This window comes from Manis pentadactyla, chromosome 9, assembly GCF_030020395.1.
Source record: "Manis pentadactyla isolate mManPen7 chromosome 9, mManPen7.hap1, whole genome shotgun sequence".
In the NCBI taxonomy this organism is placed as follows: domain Eukaryota; kingdom Metazoa; phylum Chordata; class Mammalia; order Pholidota; family Manidae; genus Manis; species Manis pentadactyla.
This window is the reverse complement of record NC_080027.1, coordinates 37,539,519-37,563,609: the sequence shown is the minus strand read 5'-3', so window position 1 is coordinate 37,563,609 and position 24,091 is coordinate 37,539,519. Positions and strand designations below refer to the sequence as shown.

The window sequence follows — 24,091 nt, the reverse complement described above, 5'->3', positions numbered from 1 at the left end:
GTCTTCTTCATCATGCTTGTCTGCTAACTGCTTATTCTTACTGTTCAGCTCTCATCTTTGAACCTTATTATACACAGGTAATGCTGTTTTTGCTATGAGTCTTTCCCCTCCTCTATAATCCTTATCTTGTTAGGCTAGTTTTACCTGAGCCACAACTGATACGGAGCTCCCAAGTTCTTTTCTTATCTCTTTACCATTATGTATATGGTCTTTCTTCCCAAGCCTAAAGTGTACTTCCTTTTGAATTTAATATGAACATTTCCATTTTTGCAATAAATTTAAAAAGTATTTTTGTTATAACTTGAATGCAATAAATGAAAGTGGAATGTGTGTTTTTAAAAATAATGTTAAAAATCAGTTATGATAAAAATAAATATTTTTTTGAAGCTACTGTATGCACTCCAAGAAAATAGAATGACTTTTGTATTAATAGTGATAAAAATCCTTATCTTTCCCTCTTTCAAGGCACAGCTCAAGTGTTACCTCCTTCCTGGAGCCCATCTTGGGTTTTTCTCCCTCCCACTATGTTATTTATGTTCCTTGGTTCTTCCATTCTCCCTTGCTAGGTGTTTACCTGTCCCTTTCCTACTACATTGTACATACAGTTTTTCAGAACAGGAACCAGGATTATTCACTTGCTAACCTTTCTTACCATCTCCCAACTCAATGCCTCTTTTTTTTATTCTGGTATCTGTTTTAATTAAAAGCTACTAAGGAGTACTTAGTACTATAGCATACATTTATATGTTTTTGTTTTTATTGTTTTTACTTTGGGGGAACCAGAATGTACTACAATATTCTCTTTTATTGGGCTGGACTGGAAGGCAAACTTTATTCTTTGTGGCAACTGCTCTTGAGATGGTCCAAGTACCAAGACAATTCCCAGGCAGTACCTACTTAACAGCAAGTTATATAGTTTTCCAAATCATGTTCGATGCATCATTCTCATATCAGAAATTATCTTTATATGCATTATCTGGTCATATTTATTTTCATCATATTTCATTATTCAAATAATGATTTTCCCATTTTACAGGTCAGGAAACTAAAGCTTAAGCATTAGTAGGGTGTATAAACAAAAGTGTTGCCTACTGTAAATTAAGGAGATTAAATAAGATGATCTCCCTGGATTCACCCAGCTCCAAAGTCTCTGAAGTTCTGGGAATCTTTAACATTATAACATTTGCATTAGCGGTTAAATACTTGACAAAATGAGCTTGCTTTGGTGAAAGTGCCAGGCTGCTTCAGGCTCAGACCAGTTAATGCTTTCATCTAGCTTGTTGCTGACTATGCAGGAGGGCTCCTCACAGTGGCAATGAAGCATTATAGGTTACATTCTTAGCTTCACCGGGTTTAATGCTTCTATTCTTTTAAATCCTTAGTTCTGGGTGGTAGTTATATACTTGTAAATATAACTGAACTCAGCATTACCTAGTTGTCCCAGGGCTCTATATATTCTGCCAAAGTCAGAGCTGTTAAGACTGCTGAGCACACTGGCTCCACCTACTGTAATGCTGAAGCAAACATCTTCATACTGGTATCTTCACTCGGTTGTTTCAGATTACTCTTGCCATGCCTTTCCCCTCTGATTTTCTTTCCTATGCTTTTGATAATTGAGTTTTCTTTTTTACTGCCGAAAAATCACTTTGTCTATTAAGAAATCTTGATATTATTAGAATGTTGTCAACCTTGTCTATAATTTGTATTTGTGGGGAAAATACAAAAGATTGTGTTTGGGGCTATAAAAATATCATAGTTTTCAGATTTTAAAAAATTGCTTAGCTCTGTATCTAAACGTGATTCCCCTCTAGAAAAAAAAAGATTTTTTTACTTCAGTGCTTTAGTACACTATTGTGTGGTGTATGAATGAATCTCTAGGTTTTACTTCCAGGAAAAAAGCTGTTTTAATTGAGTTTTCTGAGAGCACCCCGAACCTAATTAAACTCTTAGTAGAAGTAACCCAGCCTTTACTTTCTATCATTCATTTATATTATTAGTGTGTTAATTTTAAATTATAAAAGCAATATAACCACAGCATAGTTCATATGGAAAAAAATCTTTAATTTCACCACCTTAAAACATGCATTATCATTTTAGTGCTTGGGGAACCCACATCAACCATAGTATTGCCCAGCCATGATTGGTGAAAACAGTTTTATAACTGTGCTAGTTATCAGTTTATTACTCCTCAGGTCCAAATTCAGCATTCATTGGCAAGCTCTTTGAAAATGGACCTGGGCCCTTTAAATGTTTCCTTGGACAGCTGGCAAGATGTTAAACTTTTTTCAGGGGAGGGTGCTGGAGAGACATTGCAAGGGGAAGGGTTTTCCATCCTGGTTCTGTTGTGCTGGCTTGACAGCTTCTCCAATGCCTGGCTCTTGCAGTGCAAGTGGCTTATCTGGCATCTGTCTAGTATAATGCATGAGGCTTCCCCAAGTGGCCAAATCCTGAAGCTGGATCAGCTTTTCTAGTGCCAGCTCCTGCATGCAGTCAGCAACACCTAGTGGCCAGTAGCTCCTCCTTCCGTGTAATTAGCTTTCCCTGGCACCTTAGGCAGCAGGTTAAAGGCAAGTTCTGAAGGGTGTATTTTCAGTAAGCTGTGCAAGCAGGGCACCACAGCAACTTCTCTGCTGTTTGGTGAGCCATGGTCGTGCCCTCTCTAACCAGGTCTTGATCTCAGCCCTGACTGAGACCTCTTCTTTTAGTGTTCTATCTTCGTTGTAGAAATAGTGGCTGTTCTGTAAACATCTGCTATTCCTATGTTTTCTAGAGTTCTCTTTACTTCTTGCTAGCCAATCCCTTATTACTCCAATTCCCTCTTACAGAAATTCTTTATAGTAAACTTTTCCTGTTCAAATTACTCTGTGTTTGATCTCTCCTAATTGGACCTTGACTGATACCATTTTTTAACCAGAAATTTTCAGTCCATGATCATTGTATGGGCATTCTTTTTGTTCAGTAAAATCAAATCAGCTAACATTTGTATATCCCAGTATTTGCAAAGCAGTTTCTTATCTACGATTCTTTAAATCAGGTTTTTTAAAACAACCTTTTATTTTTTCCTCTTGACTTTATGGTCTTAGCTTGATTTTATAGTTTTAGATTCTTGACTTTTTATAGTCTTTTTGGCTTTGTGATTAATCCTCTTTGTGTCCTGTTTAAAACTCATTGCCACTCCAAGGTCATAAAGATGTTTTCCCATGTTTTCTTTTAAAAGTTACATCATTTTACCTTTCACATTTAGATCTGCAGTACATCTGGAATTTATTTTTGTTTGAGAAGTGTGACTTAGGGTCCAGATTCATTTTTTTCCCATGTAAATATCCAGTTGATCCAGTACCCTTTATTGAAAAGACCATCCTTCCCATACTACATTGCAGGTGCCTGTTAATATTAGTTTGTTCTTGAGGTTCTGTTCTATTTGTCTACCTTTTTCTCATTATGGGTTGTGTTTCTTCCTCCGTTTTATGCCTCATAATCTTTGATTAGATGCCCGACACTCTGATTTTTACCTTATTGGGTGCTGGGTATCTTTTGTATTACCATAAATGGTCTTGAATTTTGTTCTTGGATTCAGTTAAGTTACTTTGACATAGTTTGATTTTTTTTCCAGCTTTAAGGTATAATTAAAATATAACATTGTATTTACTTGAGGTATACAATGTGTTGATTTAATACAGTTACATATTGTAAAATGATTACCACCATAGTATTAGCTAAAACTCGCATCCTGTCTTATAATGAATTACCATTTCCTTTTGTGGTGAAAACATTTAAGAGCTACTCTCTTAGCAATTTATAAGTGTATAGTACAGTATTATTAGCTATAGTCATCATGTGGTACATTAGATCTTCAGAACTTGTTAATCGTATAACTGGAAGCTTATACGTTTTGACCAGTATCTCTCCATTTCCCCCACCCCCAGACCCTGGTAACCACAACCCTGTTCTGTTTCTTTGAGTTCAGCTTTTTTAGATTCCATATATATGTGTTACACAGTACTTCTCTTTCTCTGACTTATTTCACTTAGCCTAATGCCCTCAAGATTCATCCAAGTTGTTGCAAAAACGAAGATTTCCTTCTTTCTTATGGCTAAATAATAGTCTCTTATGTGTATACCTATAGACATAGATGTAGATAACATCTTTGTCCTTTCCTCTGTTGATGGACCTTTAGGTTGTTGCCGTATCTTGGCTATTGTGAATAATGCTGCAGTAAACATGGGGATATCTTAGTGATATCCTTGTTGAGATTTTGTTTTCATTCCCTTTGGATATATGCCCAGAAGTAGAATTACTAGATCGTATGGTAGTTCTATTTTTAATACTTTGAGGAACCTCCATACTGTTTTCCTTAGTGGCTATACCAATGTACATTCCCACCAACAGTGCACAAGTGTTCCCCTTTTCTCCTTGCCAACATTCTGCCAACAATTCTGTTATCACTTACCTTTTTGATGCTAGCCATTCTTCATGCATGAGGTGATATTTCATTGTGCTTTCGATTTGCGTTTCTTTAATAATTAATAGTCTTGAGCATCATTTCATGTACCTATTGGTAGCTTTATGTATGTTGCTTTTGTATTCTGAAAATTACTGAATTCATTGATTATTCTAGCAGTTTTTACTGGAGTCTTTAGAATTTTCTATATGAAGATTTTATCATCTGCATACAAAGACAGTCTTACTTCTATCTTTCCTATTTGAATGCCTTTTATTTCTTTTTTCTTGTCTGAACTTTTTTCTTGTCATGGTACTTCTAATACTACATTGAATAAGAGAAGTGAGAATGGGCACTGTTGTCTTTTTCCTGATCTTAGAGGAAAAGCATTAAGCCTCTCAACTCTGATTATGATGTTGGCTGTGTGTTTGTCATATATGGCTTTTATTGTGTTGAGATGTGTTCCTTCTGTACTTGTTTCTTAATGTAGGTGTTTCTTGCTATAAATTTTCCTCTTGGAATTGCTCTTGAAATTAGCTGAATCCCATAAGTTTTGGCATATGTGTTTCATTTTCATTTGTTTCAAGATTTTTTAAGTTTACCTTTTGACTTTTTCTCTGCCCCATTGGTTGTTTAGGAGTATATTTATGTTGTTTAATTCCCACTATTTGTGAATTTCCATTTTTCCTCCTGTTACTGATTTCTAGTTTTATACCTTTGTGGTCAGAAAAGATACTTCATATGATTTAAATTTGTTAAATAAAAGTGAGGCTTGTTTTGTGACCTGTCCTGAAGAATGTTCTGTGTGTCTTGAGGAGAATGTGTATTCTGCTGCTTTTAGATGGAATGTTCTGTATATGTTGTTAAATCCATTTGGTCTCAAGTGTAGTTGAAGTCCAGCTTTTCTGTATTGATTTCCTGTCTGGATGATCTATCCATTGTTGAAAGTGGAGTACTGAAGTCTCCTACTATTATTGTATTGTTGCCTGTTTCTCCCATTAGATCTGTTAGTATTTGCTTAATATATTTAGGTGCTCTGATGTTGCATGCATATGTATTTACAATTGTTATATCCTCTTGGTGAATTAGAATTAGCCCTTTATTATTACATAATGATCTTTGTCTCTTCTTAAAGTTTTTGGCTTGAACTCTGTTTTTCTGATCTAAGTGTAACTACCTATACTCTCTTTCTCCATTTTACTATTTACTTCTGCTTGGGTTTTTATTATTTCTTTGCTATTCATATGTGAGCTTTGTTTTTGTAAGGATAAGAACAAAAATCAAATCAAGATCCATGTCCTTTTGTGTTTTACTAGAAACATAGAAACTAAAAGCAACCACAAAAACGAAATTTACAAAGTCATACAAAATGTAAGCCACAATTTATTGCTATTTAATTCAACAGAGAAAATTAACTCATTTCTGTATTTTAGCTTGTCATAATGTATCCACGGACCAAACTTTCAGTAGCATTGGTATAGACTGCCTTCAACTAATTTTTTGTTTTGTCTTCGAGGTTCTTTTTGAGGTATTTTCCCCTTTTTACCTTTATAATTTAGAATTTCCTTTAGTGGATGTTCTGGTTGCAAATTCTTAGTTTCATTTGTCTAAAGGCATCTTTATTTTATTTAGAGTCTTGTAGACAATTATTTTCCTTTAGTACCTTGTAAATATCTTTTCATCATTTTTGTGAGAAGTCACCTATTTAATTTTTGTTAAGAGCCAACTGCATGTATCCTTATTTAAAGTGGTCTCGAATAATCTAATCTGCTTCTATTTTTTCCTATAGGGAATACAGTGAGTAACCTGATTATGATTATACCTCCAATTTTTGGTGCAATCCAGAGTATTAGAGATGGACTGGAAAAGCGGTACATTGCTTCTTATTTAGCACTTACAGGTAGGTGTAACACTTCATCTAAAATATGATATACAGTATTCAGATGGGCTGCTTTTCTCATTCATTCCTATAATTAGCTCTCAATTTTGTGTTATTACACAACTTAAACACATTCTGGATCTTCTGTATTAAAATTCCACAAATCTTATTAGTAAATTGAACTGCGTTTTGAATAAATTTTTTTAAAATCACAAAATATTTTAAGCATACAGAAGAGACTATAGATAACATAGCCATGTCTCTTACCACCCAGTTTACACTTAATGCTTTACAGTATTTTTTTCAGATCTTACTTTTTCTTTTAAAAAAAATAAGCTACTGTAGGTAAAATTGAAGCTGCCTTTATATTCCTGCCTACTTTAATTCCCCTCATCCTTCCAGCTTACCCTTCCAGAGTTGACTTCTGTACTGAATTTGATTATCATTTTCTTACAGTTTTTGTATTTATATTACATATATATGTAAATTTAATGAAAATGTGGTTCACAAATTTTTTAACTTTTTGTAAAGGCTGCTGTAACATACCTAACCTTCTGCAACTTACTCAAATTCATCTACTTTCTTTGAGGCAGGGACTGTGTCTTAGTTATCTTTGTATCCCTATTGTCTGGCAATTTTTGGTTCTCAATAAGTGCTGGAAGGATGGATGAATGAATGTTAACAGAGCCTAAGATGGGAAAATGACCCATGATATTCTTATATTATCATCATAAAGACAAAAATAGCAAAGAAAGTGGATTCTAGTTTATTTCTTTAATATTGCTTTCTAAACTATGCACAATTTCTTTTTCTTCAGCTCAAGGTAGATATTATTTACACATGGGCAGAAGGGACTCCTAATTACCACAAAACTATTAGCTGTAGCATATCATATCATTTAGTATATCATACCATAAATAGATTGATCTTTAGATATGAGAGACTTTCATTTCTGAATTGGTTTCTCATGGGCATGATGTTTTACGAAAGTTACTTGGTTTATCTACAAAAGGAAAACTTGTGCACAAACTTAGCCCTTTCCTTTATTCCCTGAGATGTTCTAAGAATGTTTATGAGAGACAGAGGGGAAACAGATGGCGGCATGAGAAGAGAGGCAGAAACCTCCTCCCAAAACCACTTAAAACATGAAAATACAGCAAATACAGCTAATCCTGAAAGAGCAACCCAAAGACTGCAGAACAGACTGCCTACTTCTGGAGAAAAGAGAAGACCTCACAGAAAAGTATAAAGTAGCAAAGACTCGATCTGGCGGGACCCAAGCCCTCCCCCCACCCCATCTCACAGGGAGGAGAAAGAGAAACAGAGCGGGGAGGGAGTAGAAGCCTATGACTGTTAACACCCACCCCTGGAGATCTGCTCTGGGAACATGAACCCACATTACCTGGTGCTCTGGAGATTAGAAGGATTGGAAAGCAAAGAACAGGCAGAATACTCAGAGAGACTGAGATTCTAGTCGCTTGTGGAGAACAGGTACCCACAACTGGCCGCTCTGGGACAAAAGAAAGGCATGCATATCAAAAGACTTCCCAACAGCAAGAGGGGTGCTAAAGGGTCTAGGATTATGCAGAGCTTGATGCTCAGGAGAAAGGACAGGTGGACAAAGTTGTGCTGCCACACTCGGCCCAGCAGGTTGGGAACTTTCAGGAGCTTCAGCTATTCCATTGCACTGGCTGGCAGTGCAGCACAAAGGCCCTCTACTGTAATATGCAGCCTGTTGCTCCTTTCTCCCAGAAGGCACTGGTCCACACACCTGCTGCCCCCACCATTGTGCCAAGCAAGCTGGAGGGCAGCCCTTCCTATGGCAGCTAGAGGGGCATAATGCAGAGGATCCTCCCTGTGCGCTTGGCCCACTGGACCTGGCATTACAGGGAGGCTCTGCAGCTGAGAAGCAGGAGAGAGCTTTTTCCTCCCAATAGGTGCCGACACTGTGTGCCCGTGACCCCCACCATTGCTCCAGATGCTGGGAAGCTCCAGAGAGTAGAGCTTCTGGACACTAGAGGCCATCACCTACACAAAGTTATTATTCCAGAGTAATCATTAGAAATATGAAACAGCAAAAACTTTTGTGCAAACCACAATCCCTCAAACACCAGAAAGAGAGCTCAGTGAAACTGAAAATCACCAGTCTTCTTGATAAAGATTTCAAAATAAAAATCATAAACATGCTCACGGAGCTACAGAAAAATATTCAAGACCTCTCAGGGAGGACTTCAAGAAAGAGATAGAAAATTTGAAAAATACAGTATCTGAAATGAAACATATAATAGAGGGATTTAAAAGCTGATGAGATGAGGTGGAGGAGACAGTAAGTGAAATAGAAATTAGAGAACAGGAATACAAAGAAACTGAGGCACAGAGAGAAAAAAAGGATCTCTAAGAATGAAAAAATAATAAGAGAAATGTGTAACCAATCCAAATGGAACAATATTCATATTAGGGGTACCAGAAGAACAAGAAGAGAGAGAAAGGGATAGAAAGTCTCTTCAAGGAAATAATTGCTGAAAACTTCCCCAATCTTGGGAAGGAAATAGTCTCTCAGGCCATGGAAGTGCACAGATTTCCGAACACAAGGGACCCTAGGAAGACAACACCAAGACCTATAATAATTAAAATGGCAAAGATCAAGTACAAGGACAGAGTATTAAAAGCATCCAGAGAGAGAAACAAGATCATGTACAAAGGAAAGCCCATCAAACTATAATCAGACTTCTCAGAAGAAACCTTGCAGGCCAGAAGGGAATGGCATGATATATTTAATGCAATGAAGTAGAAGGGACTCCAACCAAGAATACTCTATCTGGCAAGATTATCTTTTAAATTTGAAGCAGGGATTAAACAATTTCCAGATAAGCAAAACTTAAGGGAATTTACCTCCCACAAACTGTTTCTACAGTGTATTCTAAAAGGACTGCTACAGATGGAAGTGCTCCTAAGACTAAATAGCTGTCACCAGAGAAAATAAAACCACAGTAAAGGAAGTAGACCAAGTAATTACTAAGAAAATGCAAAATTAAATCAACTACCCACAGTCAGTCAAGGGATACACAAAGAGTACATAAAATAACACCTAATATATAGAATGGAGGAGGAAGAAAAAGAAGGGAAAGAAAAAAAAGAACCTTTAGATTGTGTTTGATATAGTATAATAAGCAAGTTAAGTTAGACTGTTAGATAGTAAAGAAGCTGCCCTTGAACCTTTGATAACCATGAATCTAAAGTCTGAAATGGCAATAAGTACATATGATAATCACCCTAAATGTAAATGGACTGAATGCACCAATCAAAAGACACAGAGTTACTGAATGGATTAAAAAAACAAGACCTGTCTATATGCTGCCTATGAGAGACTCACCTCAAACCCAAAGACATACACAGACTAAAAGTAAAGGGATGGAAAAAGATATTTCATGCATATAAGAGGGAGAAAAAAGTAGGAGTTGCACTACTTATATCAGACAAAATAGACTTCAAAACAAAATAACAAGAGACAAATAAGAACATTACATAACAACAAGAGGATATAACCATTATAAGTATCTATGACCAACACAGGAGCACCTAAATATGTGAAACAAATACTAACAGAATTAAAGGGGGGAATAGAATGCAATGCATTCATTTTAGGAGACTTCAACATACCACTCACTCCAAATGACAGATCAGCCAGAGAGAAAATAAGTAAGGGGACAGAGGCACTGAACAATACATTAGAACGGAAGGACCTAACAGACATCTACAGAACAATGGACCCAAAAGCAACAGGATACACATTCTTCTTAAGTGCACATGGAACATTTTCCAGAATAGATCACATACTAAGACACAAAAAAGCCTCAGTAAATTCAGAAAGATTGAAATTGTACCAGCCAGCTTCTCAGACCACAAAGGTATGAAACTAGAAATAAACTATGCAAAGAAAACAAAAAGCCTACAAACACATGGAGGCTTAACAACATGCTCCTAAATAATCAATGGATCAATGACCAGATAAAAATAGAAATCAAGCAAGCTGTGGACACAAATGAAAACAACAACTCAATACCCCAAAATCTGTGCGACACAGCGAAGGCAGTTCTAAGAGGAAAGTACAGTGCAATACAGGCTTACCTCAAAAAATAAGAGCAACCCCAAATGAACAGTGTAAATTCACAATGAATGAAACTAGAAAAAGAATAACAAATGAGGCCCCAAGTCAGTAGAAGGAGGGACATAATGAAGATCAGAACAGAAATAAATAAATTGAGAAGAATAAAACAATAGAATCAGTGAAACCAGAAGCCGGTTCTTTGAGAAAACAAACAAAATAGATAAACCCCTAGCCAGACTTATCAAGAAAAAAAGAGAGTGTATGCACATAAACAGGATAAAAAATGAGAGAAAAATCACTGTGGACACCACAGAAATACAGAAAATTATTAGAGAATACTACGAAAAATTATATGCTAACAAATTGAATAACCTAGAAGGATTGGACAATTTTCTAGAAAAATACAACCTTCCAAAACTGATCCAGGAGAAAGAGAAAATCTGAAAAGACCAATTACCAGCAATGAATTTGCATTGGTAATCAGAAAACTACCTAAGAACAAAATCCCTGGATGGCTTCACTGCTGAATTTCATCATTTAGAGAAGACCTAATACCCATCCTCCTTAAGGTTTTCCAAAAAGTGGAAGAAAAGGGAATACTTTGAAACTTATTCTATGAGGCCAGCATCACTCTAATACCAAAACCAGGCAAAGACCCCACCAAAAAAGAAAATTACAGACCAATATCCCTGATGAACACAGACGCAAAAATATTCAACAAAATATTAGCAAACAGAATTCAAAAATACATCAAAAAGATCATCCATCATGATCAAGTGGGATTTATTCCAGGGATGCAAGGATGGTACAATATTCAAAAATACATCAATATCATACACCACATCAACAAAAAGGACAAAAATCACATGATCATCTCCATAGATGCTGAAAAAGCATTTTACAAAATTCAACATCAATTCATGATAAAAACTCTCAACAAAATGGGTATAGGGGAAAGAAAGTACCTCAACATAATAAAGGCCATATGAACAAACCGACAGCCAACATCATACTTAACAGTGAAAAGCTGAAAGCATTTCCTCTAAGACTGGGAACAATACAGGATGCCCACTATCAATACTTTTATTCAACATACTAATGGAGGTTCTAGCCACAGCAATCAGACAACACATATAATAAAAGGCATCCAGATTGGCAAGGAAAAAGTTAAACTGTCCCTGTTTGCAGAAGACATGATATTGTACATAAAAAACCCTAAAGATTCCACTCCAAAACTAATAGAACTAATATCTGAATTCAGCAAAGTTGCAGGATACAAAATTAATACACAGAAACCTGTTGCATTCCTATACACTAATGATGAACTAGCAGAAAGAGAAATCAGGAAAACAATTCCATTCACAGTTGCATCAAAAAGAATTAAATACCTAAGAATAAAACTAACCAAGGAGGTGAAAGACCTATATCCTGAAAACTACAAGACACTCATGAGAGAAATTAAAGAAGATACCAATGAATGGAAATACATCCCTTGCTCATGGATAGGAAGAATTAATATTGTCAAAATGGCCATCCTGCCTAAAGCAATCTACAGATTAAATGCAATCTCTATCAATATAACAACAGCATTCCGCAACGAACTAGATCAAATAGTTCTAAAATTCATATGGAACCACAAAAGACCCCAAATAGCCAAAGCAATCCTGAGAAGAAAGAATAAAGCTGGGGGGATTATGCTCCCTGACTTCAAGCTCCACTACAAAGCCACAGTAATCAAGATAGTTTGGTACTGGCATAAGAACAGACCCATAGATCAATGGAACAGACTAGAGAGCTCAGATATAAACCCACACATATATGGCAAATAACATAAGATAAAAGAGCTATGGATATACAGTGGGGAAATGACAGCCTCTTCAACAGCTTGTGTTGGCAAAACTGGACAGCTACATGTAAGAGACTGAAACTGGATTATTGTCTAACTCCATACACAAAAGTAAACTCAGAATGGATCAAAGACCTGAATGTAAGTCATGAAACCATAAAACTCTTAGAAGAAAACATAGGCTCAATCTCTTGAGTATAAACATGAGCAACTTTTTCCTGGACACATCTCCTTGGGCAAGGGAAACAAAAGCAAAAATGAACAAATGGGACTACATCAAACTAAAAGCTTCTGTACAGCAAAGGACACCATCAGCAGAACAAAAATCACCCTACAGTATGGGAGAATGTATTCATAAATGACATATCTGATGGGGTTAACATCCAAAATATATAAAGAGCTCATGCCTCAACACCCAAAAAGCAAATAACCTAATTAAAAAATGGGCAGATGATCTAAAGAGACACTTCTTCAAAGAAGAAGTTCAGATGGCCAACAGGCACATGAAGAGATGCTACACATGGCTAATTATCAGGGAAATGTGAATTAAAACCACAATAAGATATCACATCACAGCAGTTAGAATGGCCAACATCCAAAAGACAAGGAACAACAAATGCTGGTGAGGATGTAGAGAAAGGGGAAGTCTCCTACACTGTTGGTGGGAATGTAAATTAGTTCAACCATTGTGGAAAGCAATATGGAGGTTCCTCAAAAAACTCACAGTAGAAATACCATTTGACCCAGGAATTCCAGTGCTAGGAATTTACCCAAAGAAACATGATCCCTGATTCAAAAAGACATATGCACCCCTATGTTTATTGCAGCACTATTTACAATAGCCAAGATATGGAAGCAGCCTAAATGTCTATCAGTAGATGAATCAATAAAGAAGATGTGTTACATATACACAATAGAATATTATTCAGCCATAAGAAGAAAACAAATCCTTTTTTTTTGCAGCAGGGATGGAGCTAGAGGGTATTATGCTCAAAGAAATAAGCTGGGCATAGAAAGACAAGTACCAAGTTATTTCAGTCATTTGTGGAGTATAACAACAAAAGAAAACTGAAGGAACAAAATAGGAGCAGACTCATAGACTCCAAGAAGGGACTAGCGGTTTCCAAAGAGAAGAGGGTGGGGGGGGTCGGTGTGGAGGGAGGGAGATGGGGATTAAGGGGCATTATGGTTAGCACACATAATGTAAGGGTGTCATGGGGAAGGCAGTACAGCATGGAGAAGACAAGTCGTGACTTTGTAACATCATGCTCAAGGACAGTGACTGCAGTAGGGTGTGTGTAGGACTTGATAATATGGGTGAATGTAGTTACTACAATGTTGCTCATGTGAAAACTTCCTAAGATTGTATATTAATGATACCCTAATTTTAAAAGAAATGTTTATGAAATACAAATCACAATCAGTAATAACAATAAAAGCAAAAGGATTTGAAGGACTTCAAGTTGCACTTGGTTAGTGGGAGCTTTTTATGTTAGAATTTGTACATTCATCCTCCCAGAAAACCATAACGATCAAGAAATAATGTAAATAAATCAACACTTAACCCACATTTTCAGCCTGATTAGGAAAAAAATACTATTATAAACTCCAAATTGCTTTTAAATAAGAAATAAATACCAAATTCTAACAATTGTCTTCGATGTTTTAGACTTGGGGAGGTTTGAAGAACCAAATGGAAAAGAGGATAGAGGAGTTGAGGGTCAGGCTGATTAAAACACCAGTAGAAAGAGAAAGCTTCTCAATAAATGCAAAATTTCTAGAAGCAATCAAAGACCTGATAGATTATAGTACTACCTAAAGATATAGGTATGTGAAACCTAAGATGGCAGTTTTGGAAGATTGTCAGTTCTGGGAAAGAGATAAATAGAAAGGGGTAGATATCCTTTGGAGATGTGTTAGTGAAAGGAAAGAAGCAAGTTAGTGTGAAATGAATTAAGATCATACTGAAACAACAACAATTACATCAAATCCTGCCCTCTCTTCCCTTCGCCTCAAATAAATAAGTATATATAAAAAAGACACTGAGAAGAATCCTTGGAGACTGGACTAAAGATGGCAGCGTGAAAGGTTGAGACAGTGCCCTCCTCTTAAAACCACATATAATACAAAAATATAATTAATACAACTAATCCTGAAAGAACAACAGGAAAGAAGGCTGAGCCAGACTGCATACACCTGGAGAAAAGAACAGACCTCAGGGAACAAGGTAACATACCAAAGCTGTGACCTGGCGGGACCCAAGCCCTTCCCCCACAGCAACTCACCGGTGGGTGGAAGAGAAACGGAGCAGGGAGGGAGTGGAGGCCTGGGACTGCTGAACACCTAGCTCTGGAGATCTGCTCTGGGACCACAAACCTACATTGCATGGTGCTCTGGTGATTCGGGGGGTTGGAAAGCTAAGACAGGCAGAATACCTAGAGAGACTGAGATTCCAGATGTTTGTGGAAAACGGGGATCCATAGCCAGCTGCTCTGGGATAAAAGAAAGGCAGGCAGTCTGAGAGACTTCCTATCAACGAGAGGGTTGCTAAAGGGATTGCACAGAGCTTACTGCTCAGAAGAAAGGACAGGTAGACAAAATTGTCTGGGTACACTCTGCTCAGCAGGTTGAGAACTTTCACTCTCTTCAGGTGCACCAGCCCCCTGGCTGACCAGCAAACCCTGTCCTGGTGTCAGGCCAGCCAGAAGGAATCCCCACCTACAGTAGCTACAAACACAAAGCATAGAGCCTTATACCTGTGTGCTCAGCCCACCGGTTCCAGTAGTGGAAACAGGTATAGCAGCCCGGAAGCAGGAAACAGCTCTTTCCTCCCCCCAGCCACCAACACCTCTCCCCTGTGACCACCACCATTTCTCCAGGAGCAAAGCAGCTGCAGAGAGTAGAGATTTCCACCAGGGGGCGCTACATATAAATATGAAACGTCAAAGGAACCTGGTCCAAAGCAAAATCATACACCAGACAAATAGTCAAATGAAACCAATCTCATGAATCTTCCTGAAAGACATTTCAAAATAAAAATCATAAACATGCTAATGGAGGTACAGAAAATTATTCAAGAACTCAGGAATGAATTCCAGTCAGATATCTAATCATTAGAGAACATAGTATCAGAAATGAAACATACAATGGAAGCTTTTAAAAGCAGATTAGATATGGTGGAGGAGATGAAAAATGAAATAGAAATTAGAGAAAAGGAATACAAAGAAGCTGAGGCACAGAGAGAAAAAAGGATCTCTAAGAATGAAAGAATATTCAGAGAACTGTGTGACCAATCCAAATGGAACAATATTCGTATTATAGGGGTACCACAAGAAGAAGAGAGAGAAAAATGGATAGAAGGTGTCTTTGATGAGGTAATTGCTGAAAACGTCCCCAGTCTGGGGAAGGAGATAGTCTCTCAGGCCATGGAGGTGCATAGATCTCTCAACACAAGGGACGCAAGGAAGGCAACACCAAGACCTATAATAATTAAAATGGCAAAGAATAAGAATAAAGACAGACTATTAAAAGCAGCCAGAGATAGAAATAAGATTACATACAAAGGAAAACCCATCAGGCTATCATCAGACTTCTCAGCAGAAACCTTACAGGCCAGAAGGGAGTGGCATGATGTATTTAATGCAATGAAGCAGAAGGGCCTTGAACCAAGAATACTTTATCTGGCAAGATTATCTTTTAAATTTGAAGGAGAGATTAAACAATTTCCAGATAAGCAAAAGCTGAGAAAATTTACCTCCCACAAACTGTCTCTACAGTGTATTTTGGAGAGACTGCTATAGATGGAAGTGTTCCTAAGGTTTAATAGCTGTCACCAGAGGTAATAAAACCACAGTAAGGAAAGTAGAACAGTTAATTACTAAGCAAATGCAAAATTAAATCAACTACCCCCAAAGTCAGTAAAGGGATAGACAAAGAACACAGAATATGACACCTAATATATAAAGAACGGAGGAGGAAGAAAAAGGAGGAGAAAAAAAGAACCTTTAGATTGTGTTTGTAGTAGTATATTAAGTGTGTTAAGTTAAACTCTTAGATAGTAAGGAAGTTAACCTTGAACCTTTGGTAACCATAAATCTAAAGCCTTCAATGGCAGTAAGTACATACTTATCGATAATCACCCTAAATGTAAATGGACTGAATGCACCAATCAAAAGACATAGAAAGTCACTTAATAGATAAAAAAACAAGACCTATCTATATGCTGCCTACAAGAGACTCACTTTAAACCCACACAGACTAAAAGTGAAGGGATGGAAAAAGATATTTCATGCAACTAATAGGGAGAAAAAAGGCAGGAGTTGTAGTACTTGTATCAAACAAAATAGACTTCAAAACAAAGAAAGTCACAAGAGACAAACAAGGACATTACATAATGATAGAGGGGTCAATCTAACAAGAAGATATAACCATTGTAAATATCTATGCACTCAACACAGGAGCACCTATGTATCTAAAACAAATACTAACAGAATTGAAGGGGGAAATGGAACACAATGCATTCGTTTTAGGAGTCTTCAACACTCCACTCACTCCAAAGGACAGATCAACCAGACAGAAAATAATTAAGGAGACAGAGGCACTGAACAACACATTAGAACAGATGGACCTAACAGACATCTACAGAACTCTACACCCAAAAGCAGCAGAATACACATTCTTCTCAAGTGCACATGGAACATTTTTAAGAATAGATCATATACTAGGCCACAAAAAAACCTTCGGTAAATTCAAAAAGATTGAAATTGTACCAACCAGCCTTTCAACACAGAGGTATGAGACTAGAAATAAATTACACAAAGAAAACAAAAAAGCCCACAAACACATGGAGGCTTCACAACATGCTCCTAAACAACCAATGGATCAATGACCAAATAAAAACAGAGATGAAGAAATATATGGAGACAAATGACAATAATAATTCAACACCACAAAATCTGTGGGAAGCAGTGAAGGCTGTGCTAAGAGGAAAGTATATTGCAATACAGGCCTACCTCAGGAAAGAAGAACAGCCCCATATGAACAGTGTAAACTCACAATTAACAAAACTAAAAAAAGAAGAACAAATGAGGCCCAAAGGCAGTAGAATGAGGGACATAATAAAGATTAGAGCAGAAGTAAATAAAATCAAGAAGAATAAAACAAAAGAATCAATGAAAGCAAGAGGTGTTTCTTCAAGAAAATAAACAAAATAGATAAACCCCTAGTGAGATTTATCAAGAAAAAAAGAGAGTCTAGACCGGGGGTGCGGCGGAGCTGTCGAGCTGTGGGGCGGCTCGGGGCTCGGGAGCTGGATGGAGCCCGAGCTGAATGGGCAGGAGCGCCGGGGCTCCGCCGCGTCTGCGCCCGCGAGCGGGCCGTTGAGCTCGCTGGCCGAAGCTGGACATCCGCGCCGCATCAGCGCCGTGCAGCTGAGTCCTGATGGGTGTGCAGCGGTGGACGCCGATGGGATAAGGCCAGACCTTTCGGGAAGAGAAACCAAATTGTGGAAATCTCTCCGCAGGTCCAGTACTTTATACAGTCCGGAAGCGGGCTCCCGTGGCCGGACTCCGACGGAGGCTTAGACCAGAGCGCCGGGACCCCGAGACGGGCGCTGTGAGGCAGGTGTTACAATCGCCACTTAACGGACGGACAGACCGAAGTCCAGGGAAGGGAGGCAACTTGGCCTAGGGCCCCTGGCCAGTTCGGAGGCCGTGGCCGCGACAGCCTTCTCGGGCACCCGTCTCCAGGGCTCTGCAGGACGGGGAGGTGGCCGCTAATGCCCAAGGACACGCCGGGATAGAGCAGCCCCGAGCCCCGGCGGAGGAAACAAATGTGGCGTTTTCAGCAGAGTGATCTTACACTACTTAAAACTTTGTTTAAAAAAATCATGTACTCACTTTTTTGGGGGGTGGGTGGAGTTTAAAATGACCTTCTACAGCGTTCTTAGCAAATCAGAAAGTGACAACCCATTGATCCCCAGAATTTTGGAGGCAAGTACCAGCTTAAACTTGTGTTCTCAAAGGCAGTCTTTACCCTGGGACTTAATTGGATTACTCACACACCTTGCATGCCCAAGACAGGACGCCTGCACACGAGTGAAGTGATTGGTGGCCCAGAGCCACCCAGCTTTCAGATGGCAGGTCCGGAGTTAAACCTCTGCTCTTGTTCAAAGCTCCTTCCCTCAATAGCCCTTTTCTTGGGGGTGTGGGGTGTCCCACACCAAGGCTGCTTCAGGAATCCCTGCTGGTTCTGGAACTGGTTCAGAGTTGACCGAATGCCCCTGGACTCCTTGGGTTGCCGTGTGTGTGGCAGCCCTATTAAGGGGTAGCTACTACCTCATCTGTAAAATTAAAATAGGTATGTCCAAGATGACCTCTTCTGGAGCAAAAAACCTGGAAAACCAAAGCCTTAACTTAAGGTTTCAGGGATGAGGTGGAAGAATAAAAGATTGTCACCTCATAGTCAAGGGAGAAAAGTTACCTTTCAAAAAAAAGTACTAGCCAGATACCAAGATAGCCCTGGACCTGCGTGGGGAGCTGGCAGCCTCAGGTCAAGGCCAAGGGGTGCATTGCCATACCTGGCTCTGAGCCAGGCTATCAAAGAATTAAAACAAGGTCATTGAGACCTAGACCATGAAATCTGCATGGAAGGGCATCTCTCTGGCAGGTGAGGCTTGGGTGGAGACAGTATAATGTTTCCTGATGTGGACCCTTGGTCTCTGTCTCCCACAGCTAAAAGGTGACCTCAGAGGTGGAGAGGTAACATGGCCCTGAATGAAAGGCAGGCGGAGGTCAGTTCCACGCACAAGGCTAACAGGCCGACTTGGCTGCTATGCCCTGCCCGTGGGGCCCTAACCTTGGACACTGAGTCCAGTTCTTCTAGATGAATCCAGAAAAGGCTGATTTGGCTGTTAATGGATCAAATTAGAAATGATTCTCAGACCAGTTTGTGCAAATGTTTTTTTTTATTTCCACATTTATATCACAAGGTGTCCACTTACTGGACCAAATAGCAAAGTTGCTCCCTTCTGTGTCCTGGGAACACAGAAGTCTAGGTACTTTACATTCACTAAGGCTCCTTGTTTTTGCAAATCGCGTTTATGACAAATAACCATAAGGCAAACGAATCTAAAGGAATGGTTATGAGTGTTTCCAGCGTACAGACAGGTCTCCTCTTGCCCTACAGTACAGCTTACACACCAGTAGCACCCACAGTTACTCTTGTTTTTGGGAGAGAAATCTAGAAAGGTAAAATCTTCTAGATAATGTGCAGGAAATGAAAAGGGAAAAAGGAAAATTATTTGGCTGGTGGTCAGATGGAAGAAGACGATAAAATAAACTCTAGAAAACTTAAAAAAAAAAAACAAAAAAAAACAAAAAAAGAGAGTCTACACACATAAACAGAATCTGAAATGAGAAAGGAAAAATCACTACAGACACCACAAAAATACAAAGAACTATTAGAGAATACTATGAAAAATTATATGCTAACAAACTGGATAACCTAGAAGAAATAGACAACTTTCTAGAAAAATACAACCTTCCAAGGCTGACCCAGAAGAAACAGAAAATCTGAACAGACCAATTACCAGCAGTGAAATTCACTTGGTAATCAAAAAACCTACCTAAGAACAAAATCCCTTGACCAGATGGCTTCACTGCTGAATTTTATCAAACATTTAGTGAAGACCTTATATCCATCCTCCTTAAGGTTTTCCAAAAAGTGGAAGAAAAGGGAATACTTGCAAACTCATTCTATGAGGCCAGCATCACTCTAATACCAAAACCAGACAAAGACAGCACAAAAAAAGAATTACAGACCAATATCCCTGATGAACATAGACGTAAAAATACTCAACAAAATATTAGCAAACGGAATTAAAAAATACATCCAAAAGATCATCCACCATGATCAAGCAGGATTTATTCCAGGGATGCAAGGATGGTACAATATTAGAAAATCCATCAGCATCATCCACCACATCAACAAACAGGACAAAAACCCATGATCATCTACATAGATGCTGAAAAAGCATTTTACAAAATTTAACATCCATTCATGATAAAAACTCTCAACAAAATGGGTATAGAGAGCAAATACCTCAACATAATAAAGGCCATATATGACAAACCCACGGCCAACATTATACTTAACAGCGAGAAGCTGAAAGCCTTTCCTTAAAGATCGGGAACAAGACAGGGATGCCCACTCTCTCTACTTTTATTCAAAATAGTTTTGGGGGTCCTCGCCACACCAATTAGACAACACAAAGAAATAAAGGGCATCCAGATTGGTAAGGAAGATGTTAAACTGTCACTATTTGCAGATGACATGATATTGTATGTAAAAAAACCCTAAAGAATCCACTCCAAAACTACCAAATCTAATATGTGAATTCAGTAAAGTTGCAGGATACAAAATTACTACACAGAAACCTGTTGCATTCCTATAAACTAATGATGAACTAGCAGAAAGAGAAATCAGGAAAATAATTCCATTCACAGTTGCATCAAAAAAAAATAAAATGCCTAGGAATAAACCTAACCAAGGAAGTGAAAGACCTATACTCTGAAAACTACATGACACTCATGAGAGAAGTTAAAGACGTTACCAATAAATGGAAACACATCCTGTGCTCTTGGATAGGAAGAATTAATATTGTCAAAATGGCCATCCTGCCTAAAGCAATCTACAGATCCATTGCAATCCCTATCAAAATACCAACAGGCATTCTTCAATGAACTGGAGCAAATCGTTCTAAAATTCATATGGAACCACAAAAGACCCCAAATAGCCAAAGCAATCCTGAGAGGGAAGAATAAAGCTGGGGAGATTACACTCCCCAACTTAAAGCTCTACTACAAGCCACAATAATCAAGACAGTTTGGTACTGGCACAAGAACAGACCCATAGACCAATGGAACAGACTAGAGAGCCCAGATGTAAACCCAAGTATATATGGTCAATTAATATACGACAATGGAGCTATGGGCATTCAATGGGGAAATGGCAGCTCTTCAACAGCTCGTGTTGGCAAAACTGGACAGCTACATGCAAAAGACTGAAACTGTATTGTTGTTTAACCCCATACACAAAAGTGAACTCGAAATGGATCAAAGACCTGAATGTAAGTCATGAAACCACAAAACTCTTAGAAGACAACATAATGCAAAAATCTCCTGAATATAAACATGAGCAACTTCTTCCTGAATTCATCTCCTTGAGCAAGGGAAACAAAAGCAAAATGAGCACATGGGACTACATCAAACTAAAAAGCTTCTGTATGGCAAAGAACACCATCAGCAGAACAAAAAGACATCCTACAGTATGGGAGAATATATTTGTAAATGACATGTCCGACAAGGGGTTGACATCCAAAATATATAAAGAACTCACATGCCTCAACACCCAAAAAACAAATAAGCCAATTAAAAAATGGGCAGAGCATATGAAGAGACAATTCTCCAAAGAAGAAATTCAGATGGCCAACAGACACATGAAAAGATGCTCCACATCACTAATCATCAGGGAAATGCAAATTAAACCACAATGAGATATCACCTCACCCAGTTAGAATAGCCATCATAGAAAAGACTAGGAACAACAAATGCTGGCAAGGATGCAGAGAAAGGGGAACCCTCCTGCACTGCTGGTGAGAATGTAAGCTAGTTCAACCATTGTGGAAAGCAATATGGAGGTTCCTCAAAAACTAAAAATAGAAATACCACTTGACATGGGAATCCCACTCCTAGGAATTTACCCAAAGAATACAAATTCTCATATTCAAAAAGACATATGCACTTCTATTTTATCACAGCACTATTTACAATAGCCAAGATGTGTAAGCAACCTAAGTGTCCATCTGTAGATGAATGGATAAAGAAGATGTGGTACATATACACAATGGAATACTAGTCAGCCATAAGAAAGAAACAAATCCTACCATTTGCAACAACATGGATGGAGCTGGAGGATATTATGCGCAGTGAAATAAGCCAGGCAGAGAAAGACAAGTCTCAAATGATTACCCTCATTTGTGGAATATAACAATGAAGCAAAACTGAAAGAACAAAACAGCAGCAGACTCAGAGACTCCAAGAAGGGACTAGCAGTTACCAAAAGGCAGAGGTTTAGGAGGGCAGTTTGGGAGGGAGGAAGAAGGGGATTGAGGGGTATTATGTTTAGTACACATGGTGTGGGGGGCCCTGGGGAAGACAGTGTAGCACAGAGAAGGCAAATAGTAAATCTGTGGCATCTTACTACACTGAATGGACAATGACTGCAATGTGGTATGGGTGGAGACTTGCTAGTATGGGTGAATGTAGTAACCACATTTTTTTTTCATGTGAAACCTTCAGAGGAGTGTGTATCAGTAATACCTTAATTAAAAAAAAATAAGACACTGAACTTCATTATTCTGACAGACAGGGGCAGTCTTGAACTTAGAATCTTTTAAGCCACCCAAATCCTTTACTCTTTTCTACAAAATGGAACCTAAAAAGCAGTTTACATAATACAGAATTACTATAAAAATAAAACAGAAAATCAGAATCAAGAACTTTTGGCTCATGGACATCCTTCCCCAACAACTAATTATAAAGCAGAAAGAAAATGTAGTATGACACTCCTTAAGTAAATGGCCTCAAACAAAAAAATGAATCAAAAGTTTAAAAACTAATAAGAGAAATATCCCTCTTCTCCCAAAAGAAATAAAATATTGATTAAACTTAGGAAAGAAATTAAGGCTGAACTACAGTATATTCAGTATGTAATAAGGTCTATTTAATAAGGATGGAAAAACAAGCAAGAGAATGAAAATGAGATAAATAAAAAGTGTCCTAGAGCAAATTAAAACCACAATGAGATATCACCTCACACCAGTAAGGATGGCTACCATCCAAAAGACAAACGACAACAAATGTTGGTGAGGTTGTGAAGAGAGGGGAACCCTCCTACACTGCTGGTGGGAATGTAAATTAGTTCAACCATTATGGAAAGCAGTATGGAGGTTCCTCAAAATGCTCAAAATAGAAATACCATTTGACCCAGGAATTCCACTTCTAGGAATTTACCCTAAGAATGCAGCACTCCAGTTTCAAAAAGACAGATGCACCCCTATGTTTATTGCTGCACTATTTACAATAGCCAAGATATGGAAGCAACCTAAATGTCCATCAGTAGATGATTGGATAAAGAAGATGTGGTACATATACACAATGGAATATTACGCAGCCCTAAGAAAAAAACAAATCCTGCCATTCACAACAACATGGATGGAGCTAGAGGGTATTATGCTCAGTGAAATAAGCCAGGCAGAGAAAGACAAGTACCAAATGATCTCACTCATATGTGGAGTATAAGAACAAAAGAAAACTGAAGGAACAAAACAGCAGCAGAAGCACAGAACCCAAGAATGGACTAATAGTTACCAAAGGGAAAGGGACTGGGGAGGACGGGTGGGAAGGGAGGGATAAGGGCGGGAAGAAAAGAAAGGGGGCATTACGATTAGCACGTATAGTGTTGAGGGGCACAGGGAGGGCTGTGCAACACAGAGAAGACAAGTAGTGATTCTACAACATCTTACTATGTTGAAGGACAGTGACTGTGAATGGGGATGTGGGGGGGACTTGGTGAAGGGGGGAATCTAGTAAACATAATGTCCTTCATGTAATCGTAGATTAATGATACCAAAATTAAAAAATTAAAAAAAACGGTGATAATCTAGCAAAAATTGGTGGTTTACTTTCAAGCGGCAAAATATAAAATATTGTGTGGAGAAAGGTGATGATGTTCTGTTACATTTCATTCCAAATGGAT

At 38.2% G+C, this 24,091-nt stretch overlaps 1 protein-coding gene across 3 annotated transcripts in view; it reads left to right on the top strand.

Moving 5' to 3' along the window:
• Positions 1 to 24,091, top strand: part of ACER3 (alkaline ceramidase 3) — a 139,080-nt gene that overhangs the window by 45,854 nt on the left and 69,135 nt on the right. For all 3 annotated transcript variants that reach the window (XM_057507200.1, XM_036895382.2, XM_036895383.2), the window contains exon 2: positions 6,231 to 6,341. In XM_057507200.1, the coding sequence (XP_057363183.1) occupies positions 6,231 to 6,341 (111 nt within the window). The remainder of the gene's footprint in view (positions 1 to 6,230; positions 6,342 to 24,091) is intronic.